The sequence below is a fragment of the Leptodactylus fuscus genome, chromosome 1, assembly GCF_031893055.1.
Source record: "Leptodactylus fuscus isolate aLepFus1 chromosome 1, aLepFus1.hap2, whole genome shotgun sequence".
NCBI lineage: Eukaryota > Metazoa > Chordata > Amphibia > Anura > Leptodactylidae > Leptodactylus > Leptodactylus fuscus.
The window spans coordinates 191,100,317-191,109,938 of NC_134265.1; the positions used below are offsets into that span (position 1 = coordinate 191,100,317).

Consider the following 9,622-nt stretch of genomic DNA (forward strand, 5'->3'; position numbering starts at 1 on the left):
TGTGGCTTGCTATGGTCCAAAGTGTGTGAGATTGCAGTTTGGGTTTTGTGGGGGTCCTGGGAAAAACGTATGTGCGCTATTGTGACGAAAAGTAGCCTATTGCGCAATCGAGTGTAGTAACTATGTTTGTGGAAAATTTCAGCCAAATCGGTGGAGCGGGTTTTGTGTGATTGAGGAACAAACATCCAAACATCCAAACTCACAAACATCCAAACTCACAAACTTTCCAAACTCACAAACTTTCACCTTTATAAGGATAGGATATCAGCCATATCTGCACTGTGGGAGGTAAATACATGAGGGAACTGTATAGCTGCATAAATCCTGAGGTAATGTTGTAGTATATACTGTACTAGCTGATACCCGCGACTTCGTCTGCGGTGATTGTAGAAGTGGGTATATACAGGCGCGGGTAAGGTTTTTGTAGTGTGTATAAGGTATGGGATATGAAATGTAAGTTTGTATCTTGTTTTTGCTGTAATTCAGAGAATACGTGAGACTTTTGTGTTGAAGTTAATTTGTATTTGAGCTGCTATACGGTGTTGTGAGAAACTTTACATAGTGACTTTGGGACAGAGGTATTTGAAGTTAACCCTTTCCTGCCAATGGCATTTTTTGATTTTCGTTTTTCGTTTTTGACTCCCCTCCTTCTAAACCCCATAACTTTTTTATTTCTCCGCTCCCAGAGTCATATGAGGTCTTAATTTTTCCTGGGACAAATTTTTCTTCATGATGCCACCATTGTTTATTCTATATAATGTACTGGGAAGCAGGGAAAAAATTCTGAATGCGGTGGATTTGACGAAAAAATGCATTTCTGCGACTTTCTTACGGGCTTTGGTTTTACAGCGTTTACTGTGCAACCAAAATGACATGTCCCCTGTATTCTGTGTTTCGTTATGATGCTGGGGATACCAAATTTATATAGTTTTTTTAAAATTTTGACCCCTTAAAAAAATCCAAAACTGTGTTAAAAAATTTTTTTTTGAAAAGTCGTCATATTCCGACAGCCGTAACTTTTTTATACGTCCGTGTACGGGGATGTATAGGGCGTCTTTTTTTTGCGGGGTCGGGTGTACTTTTTAGTTCTACCATTTTCGGGAAATGTTATTGCTTTGATCACTTTTTATTCAAATTTTTATCAGAATCAAAACAGTGAAAAAAACGGCGGTTTGGCACTTTTGACCATTTTTCCCGCTACGGAGTTTACCGAACAGGAAAAATATTTTTATAGCTTTGTAGAGCGGGCGATTTCGGACGCGGGGATACCTAACATGTATGTGTTTCACAGTTTTTAACTACTTTTATATGTGTTCTAGGGAAAGGGGGGTGATTTGAATTTTTAATCCTTTTTATTTGTTTTTATTTTTTTTTTTACTTTTTTTAAACTTTTTTTTTTGCATTTATTAGACCTCCTAGGGGTATTGACATGGGTGGGCGGTGTCGCGGATTGTCAGAGTGGTGGGGGTCGGCAAACATGGCTGCTCCGGAGCGTTAAAGAGAGCCTCCTGGAGTATCAGTAAGGTGAGGGGCAAAGTGGTAAAGTATATGTATATGTGATTGTGTGGGGTTAGGGGCGAGGCTGCAGAAGGCAATATGAATTTTGTGGCTTGCTATGGTCCAAAGTGTGTGAGATTGCAGAGATGGTGGTGTGAGTTTGGGTTTTGTGGGGGTCCTGGCACAAACATATGTGCGCTATTGTGACGAAAAGTAGTCTATTGCGCAATCGGGTGTATTAACTATGTTTGTGGAAACTTTCAGCCAAATCGGTCGAGCGCGTTTTGCGTGATTGAGTAACAAACATCCAAACAACCAAACACACAAACTCACATATCTGCCATGTTTGCAGTGTGTGTGGTAAATACATGAGGGAACTCTGTGGCTGTATATATCCTGAGGTAACACTGCAGTATATATATATATATATATATATATATATATATATATATATATATATATATATATATATCAGCCATGTCTGCAGTGTGTGGTAAATCATGAGCGGACTCTGTGACTATATATATTCTGAGGTAATACTGCATCATATACAGCAGGGGTAGGGAACCTTCGGCTCTCCAGCTGCTGTGAAACTACAACTCCCAACATGCTCCATTCACTTCCATGGGAGTTCCAAGAACAGCAGAGCAAGTATGCATGCTGGGAATTGTAGTTTTGCAACAGCTGGAGAGCCGTACGTTCCCTACCCCTGATATACAGTATAGTTGGTGATACTACACTAGTAGTGCCATCTAATGTGGTCACACCAGTGTTATGTGAGGTGATAAACCCCAGTATTATACTCCCTGATACTGCAGACCCAGTTCTTTTGAAAAAAAAAAAAAAAATTGTAACTAAAATCTTCCCTTATCAGCAGCTGTAAAGAAATAAAATTCTTACAAATCTGACCAAACAGCTCTATTTTTTTTCTGTCACTAATGCTGAAGCATCACACCCATAAAAATGTATGAGTGCATGAAAAGAAACGGATGACGTCTGTGTGTCATTCATTTTTTTTTTTTTTTTTTTTTTTTTACAGACACAGAGACATACAAATTGTAGAAAATGAAACAAAACTCTGAATTAATTACAAATAGGCCTTATAGTGCAGCTAGCTGGTAGCTGCAGGTTAGGGCGGGTTCACATCTGCGCCCATGCATGCTTTAAGCAATCTTGCAGGGTTTCCGTCTTCTGCGCCGAGAAAATGGACAGGGGACGGAAACTTGGCAGTCAGTTTTCAAACCCATTTAAGTGAATGGGTTTGAAAAGTGAGCGCCTGCGTTTTGTATCTGTCCACATCAAAACCGTTTTTTTTTTTTAACTGGACACAAAACCCTGCATGAACGGTTAAAAAAAAACGTTTTTGCCCTGGACAGTTACAAATGCTCACGGACACTCACTTTTCAAACCCATACACTTGAATGGGTTTGAAAACTGACTGCCGAGTTTCCGTCCCCTGTCCATTTTCTCGGCGCAGAAGACGGAAACCCAGAAGGATTGGTTAAAGCGTGCATGGGCGCAGATGTGAACCCACCCTTAGTAAATCAAAATGCACTACATACATCCGGTTCTAGGTGAAACATTGCTAAAATGCCTATAAGACTGAGGCCTCCGGCGGTGTAAACACTTCAGCGTTTTACAGTCCCTGCAAAGTGAATCCCATCAACATTGCAATAAAAATAAGTGTAGGCAAAACGCTATGATTTCTAAAACCGTCGCTCTAGGTATAATTGAAGCGGAAAGTCCACAGAAGAAAACTTTGTGGACTTTCTGTGAAAAGCGTAGCAGGAAACAATGCAATACATGTTTTTTCGCACAGAGCTTTTTCGCTCACCACTTTTTCGCTGTGACCTGCTATGTGGGGCCATAACATAAAAAAAGAAAAGGCCACCAAAAAAACATGAAAATCATATAATTTTTTACTAGACAAAATGAATAAAAACACCACAAAAACTATGTATAATGTATGTATATGTAACTTAGATGAGACAACAAAAGTCCAGCACAAAATACATACATTTTTAAATGAGAAACGTGACTCAGACAAAAATTAAGAGAGATGATCACGTTAAGTCTTATGTATTTATGTACATTAAGTATTATGCAGTTTGAGTATCTAACATACTTTAAGGCTGAATTTTGGTGGGATCTCACTATTTTAGTAGATTGGCCTAGCTTTACAAAATTCTAGTTTACTACATACAGAGTTTTTAATTTTTTTGTATATAGTACCATAATAGCATAGTAATATAGTAAATAAGGTTCACACAAGTCAATCAAATCCAACCTATCAAGTTGATCCAAAAGAAGGCAAAACTCCCTATGAGATTGATACCAATTGCCCCATGAGAGGAAAAAAAAAATCCTTCCCAACTCCAAATAGTCCCCTCTTGAACTTGTACCAGTCCTAAGTCATCAGCCATAACCTCTTCTTGTTGAAGTGAGCTCCAGTGTCTCACTTCTCTTATTGTGAAGAAGTCCTTTACACTAGATCTGCTTGGGGATGCAAAACGAAAACCCAATCCACTTAAAAAGCGTTTACCCAGGGTCCTTTGTGTTTCTGCCCAAAAAATGTGGAGAGAAAAGCGCTTACTAAAAAAGCTTTAATAAAATAATTTTGCAAAAAGAAAACTGCCAAGGAAAACTATGGACTTTTTTTCTTTATTTTAGGTCTGTCTTAAGCTTTGTTTACATAATTATTGTTTTGTATTCCTTTGGGTTACATTTTTTATTGGAAAAAAAATGTAATGTACAGGGCTATTTCTGCTGCTAACAAGACATAGAAATTTGACAAAGCCCCTTATAAGTTGTGATTTGTTAAGATCTGTTTTAGCTGCTGATGTAAAAGTATTACTTGCTGTGTTAAGAATTAGAAGCTTTAGTAGACAGGTTATTATAAAAATGATTGATATCTGTAAAGTATATTAGTACACAGAACATAGCATATTGTTTGTCCTTTCCCTTTTAGTCAATGGCCCATTCAGAACTTCCAACTGGTATCGTAAAATGATACAAGTATAATGTCAGGGATCAAGCCACCAAATCTACAATTTTACTTGATTCTGATGTTGCTGTCAATACTGCCCATAAAACAGAACCAGACCTAGTACTAACTTCAAATATTGTGTCAACAAAATAGAACTTACAGTACCGCAAACAAACAGGCATAGGCATCTATGTAACAATCTTCACAAGGGGTGCACTCATACTGTATGTTAGATATTCTATATGCACTTTAGAGCCTTTATGTTTTCTTTTAGTCTAGGAATGTCTGAAAGTGATTCAGCTAATCATGACAGAAAAGTAACTATGAGAACTAATACTACTTGAATAGACATAACACTCTGGTACTCACCAGGGGCATGATATTTCTTCCAGGCAAGGTTCTGTTTTGCATTATTTGCAGTTGTCTCATTGTTGTACCTAACATTGCTGTGCAGTTTGCGTTTTGCTTCTCTGTGATGGTGCACTTACTTCTCAGATTAGAGTAATTGGAGGTCAGAGCGAGGTAATCGATCGATTGGTTTTTTAAGCGATTTTCCACACTTAACAGTCTTTGTTCTGTGCCATAGTGGGCATTTCCATACAACATGAACAGGACCAGACCAAGGATGATGAGGAACTGAATTATAGATAAAAAAAAGAAGAAATATTTGGTATAATACCAACAGCCTCTGTGCTTAGATTTGAGCATATTCTTGGACTCCAATCCAAACTTCGCCATAGCATAGTTTGGGTCCATGGCTGGTTCTCAATTAATCCCTCACTCTCAGACCACGGATAGCAATCTGTAAACTATGACCCTTTTTCACAGGAGACTTTATGCATTAAGCAGTCTTTGCACTTTATCTAGAGGAAGGTTGTAGGACAGGGCGGGGTCAGCCGCGTTACGTTTTTGGACTTAATGTTTGTTTGTTTTTTTAATTCCCAAGCCTGGCTCCATCCTGCTCCTCAGGATGCATCCAGCTTCCTCAGATTTGTCATAACAGTCAGACCTGTTAACAGACTTGACTTATTATAACTGGTGTGAAGGACAGCACGCAGACTAGCAAGTAAGCAATGTGGCATCAATCATAGCTCAACCCTTAATAATATTGAAAATAACTTTATTTAGTGCCAACATATTCTGCAGACAAAGGAATGAACATATCAAACAATAGGAATGAAGGCTCACAAGAGCTTAAAGGGGCTTATTTGGTACAATGGTCTAGCCATCTTTTACTAAATATTAATACTAAATACTATTTATTATAGTACAAAATGCTATATAAATACAAAAGCCAAGACATATTTACAAAAAGAACAATGTATATGTGTTTATATTGCCTGTTAAAACAACAGCAGCATCAGCTCACGAAGGCCAGAAGAAGTGATTTCCTGTAATAATGAGAGCATTAAGCGAGGATTCTAAGAAATATCCAGGAAAGTTCTTGGCAGCAGAGGGAAGGTGATTTCAGAGAAAGGAAAAGATCCATTCTAAGCCAGTGCAGTTTTGGTAGTAAGAAAAATCAACTTTTAGGTTGGGGCTTCACGTAGCATAAACTGTGGCACTCTACAGTTGCTGCAAAGTGGATGGGATTCTGGCTAATTCTATTCACACATTGCAAAAAAATATCTGCAGCAGAAATGCTCCGATTTCAAAAAACATTGCCTTTTTGTAAATTGCAGCATACCAATTATACCTACTCTTGCCGCAGGCCCATGGCCTTTCTTACAGACCTCCACTCCTGCTCACGGCCACCTCCCCTTCTTCCCTCCAGGGGGCCCCAGGAAGGATGCACAGGGCGCCCTGGGGGCAGAAGGGGGAGCAGAGATGCTTGTGAGCAGGACCAGGGATCAGTAAATAAATAGGACCCATTATCTGCTGGGATTACTCAGCAGGTAATGGCTTATTAAAAAAAAAACAAAACACCGGGCCCCCTAAGGTTGCTGGCTCCATGGCAGCCGCTACGGTGCATACGCCACTGATGTATCCAAATGAATGAAGCAGATATAACAGCCTAAATTTGACATACACATCAGAAAACTGCATCACAGTCATCGCAGATCATACAAGCAAAGCACACAAATTTGACACTGCAAATTATTAGACACGCAACAAATGCCACTTACATAGATCATGTCTTTCATAAAATCCAAAAACTTCACTAAACTGCTAGTATTTATCACATCTCAGCTCTGGGAGCTTGAGAGTCGGATATGGTGTTTTTCCAATTTATATGGATTATGATTTCTATTTATTGAGGGTTAAACACCGAGTTCCTTATCACCTGACTGGGTTCTGGAGTGAGCTAGATTTCAATCTGTCATTTATGTTGTATCATGTGACTTGGAGTCACGTGAATGATCAGTCACGTGAGCGGAACTTGGAGCATACATAAAGAGTATTATACAAAGGGAACTTTCTGACAAGGTAGAACGAAAGCCAGGGGCGGAGCTGCGGGGGAGCGAGGGAAGGTGAGTGTGTTTTTTTTTTTTTTTTTGTGTTAAACATTTAGGTGGAAAATAATGTAGGGGGCCCATGAAACTGGGGGAAGAGGGGGGGGGGGGAGAACGGCATGACACTGGGGCAGATGAAGGGGGAGAGAACAATATGACGCTGGGGCAGATGAACGGAGGGAGAACGGCATGACACTGGGGCAGATGGAGGGGGGAGAACAGCATGACACTGGGGCAGATGAAGGGGAGGAGAACAGCATGACACTGGGGCAGATGAAGGGGGAGAGAACAGCATGACACTGGAGCAAATGAAGGGGGGAAGAACGGCATTACACTGAGGCAGATGAAGGGGGGAGAACGGCATGATACTGGGGCAGATGAAGGGGGGAGAACGGCATGATACTGGGGCAGATGAAGGGGGGAGAATGGCATGATACTGGGGCAGATGAAGGGGGGAGAATGGCATGACACTGGGGCAGATGAAGGGGGGGGGGGAATGGCATGACATTGGGATAGATGAAGGGGGGGAAAACGGCATGACACTAGGACAGATAAAGGGGGGAGATCGGCATGACACTGGGGCAGAGACGGGGGGGACATGAAACTGTGGGCAGATAAAGGGGGAGAATGGCATGAAACTGGGGACAGAGATAGAGGGGGGGACATGAAACTAGGGGTAGATGAATGGTGTATATGAAAATGGGGGAGAGATGGAGGGGGGACATAATTTACGGGTGACTGTAGGAGGATTATACTGTGTGGAATCACATGAAAAATGAATGAGAATGGGCGGAGTCAACATAAAAGTGGACGTGTCGCACGTTTTATTCCCTCTTTCTAATCTTCAACAGTTGGGAGGTACAGGTTAGAAGTGCGAGACCCCCCAGTAAGTAGGGCCCCGCCAAAGTCAATTGCCCAGGGCCCTGCAAACCCTGGATCTGCCACTGACGAAAGCCTACTGTCCTTATTCACATATTATTCTCTGTATTATATGCTGACACATTGTATTTTTATTTTTGCTTTAATAGTATTTTGTAATAATGTTATATTTGATGTGAAGAATTATTGTGGTTTTCTGATACAGATGACACCTTCATTACACACCCCTGTCACTGCCTGGATCATTTCTAGGCACTTAACAAAAAGAAATTCAATGTCACGGCAGCCATTTAGTGTCAACAGCCAGCCACCATCATCTCTGTTTGTAGTGGGGTCTGGAATAAGGTACCTGTACTACTACAGAATGGAGCCGTATTGTTTTTAGTGATCCTGGTTCTTGTAGTGACAGTTTGGTTTGAATGCTGAGGCCTTGTGTTGAACTTCTCTTTGCTATTCATATGATGATATGGAGAGTCATTGCATACAAACGTAAGTCACCACTAATAGAGATATGAGGGATCTTCGGTGTTGCTTCTCATGGCAGGGTTTCCAACTGGTATTTGTCAGCATTATAATGCTAGCCCAAACACAGCATGGTTTTCCCAGAAATTATTCTGCAAAATAGCAACATTTTTTTGGATCATTTGTGACACCAGCTTCAGCAACCTACAAGTGTACAGGATCTACAAGCTAATCTGCAACATCTGTGGCAAATGTGCTGCTAGATACTATACAAAGCCTGTATGACTTCATGCCCAGTTGCATCTTGTCTCCACACTCAAGGCCTCCACACTCTAGACCTTCCTTTCAATTGTACAGTTTTCCTCAATAAATGTATCATTTTGCTTCAATATTGTTCTAATTCTAATTATCACTTACATATATCGTAATTGCATTCACACATATAAAGTTTTATTGAATTCCAACAACTTGTTGGTTTATTATTTTATTTTGTCAATGATTGTAATCACTGTGAAGTTGTAATAGGTCTGAGGTGGCAAATTAGGGAGGGAAAAGCCAATTAGAGGAGTAAAATGGAGCACGAAATAGCGGAAGGCAGCCTCACCTGCTTGCTCAAACCAAACCAGTACCCTTTGCACCCAGCTTCCATTTGGCTACAATCTGATCTTCACAGAGTCTCAAGTGTGTAAGGAAATCAGGAAAATAAAAGCAGATAAAGCTGGAGGACCGGATGGGATAAGTCCTTAAAACATGCAGTGACCAGCTATGTGGCACTATTACACACATGTACAATATGAGCCTGAAGCTGGGAGTGGTACCACAACTGTGGAAAACATCTTGTGTTGTACCAGTTCCAAAGAAACCTAATTCGAAGGACCTCAACAGCTACAGACCTGTACCACTGAAATCCCACTTGATGAAGGTCCTAGAGAGACTGGTCCTGGCATATCTCCGGTCTCTGTTGAGCCCTGCCATAGACCCCCTCCAGTTCGCCTATTGGCCAGGCATTGGGGTGGATAATGCCATCATCCACCTTCATCACAGAGCTCTTTCTCATTTGGAGAAACCAGGGAACATTGTGAAAATAATGTTTTTTGATTTCTCCAGTGCTTTTAACACCATTCAGCCAGGGCTACTGAAAGACAAACTGGACCTTGATGGAATTGACCATCACCTCTCCAATTGGATCCTAGACTACCTCATAAACCGTATGTGAGAGCCCGGGGCTGTGTCTGACACTGTGTAGTATGGGGGCATCACAAGATACAGTTCTTACCCCATTTCTCTTCACACTGTACACTGCTAACTTTAGGTGCAACTCATCTAGCTGTTACATGCGAAAGTA

At 40.8% G+C, this 9,622-nt stretch overlaps 1 protein-coding gene across 1 annotated transcript in view; it reads right to left on the reverse strand.

The window, feature by feature from the left end:
* LOC142212492 (uncharacterized) overlaps window positions 1-5,304 on the reverse strand; it is a 29,050-nt gene extending 23,746 nt beyond the window's left edge. Inside the window, exon 1 of the mRNA XM_075280461.1 lies at window positions 4,853-5,304. Coding sequence (XP_075136562.1) covers window positions 4,853-5,239 — 387 coding nt within the window. The 5' untranslated portion in view covers window positions 5,240-5,304. The remainder of the gene's footprint in view (window positions 1-4,852) is intronic.
* Between the last annotated feature and the right edge of the window lie 4,318 nt (window positions 5,305-9,622).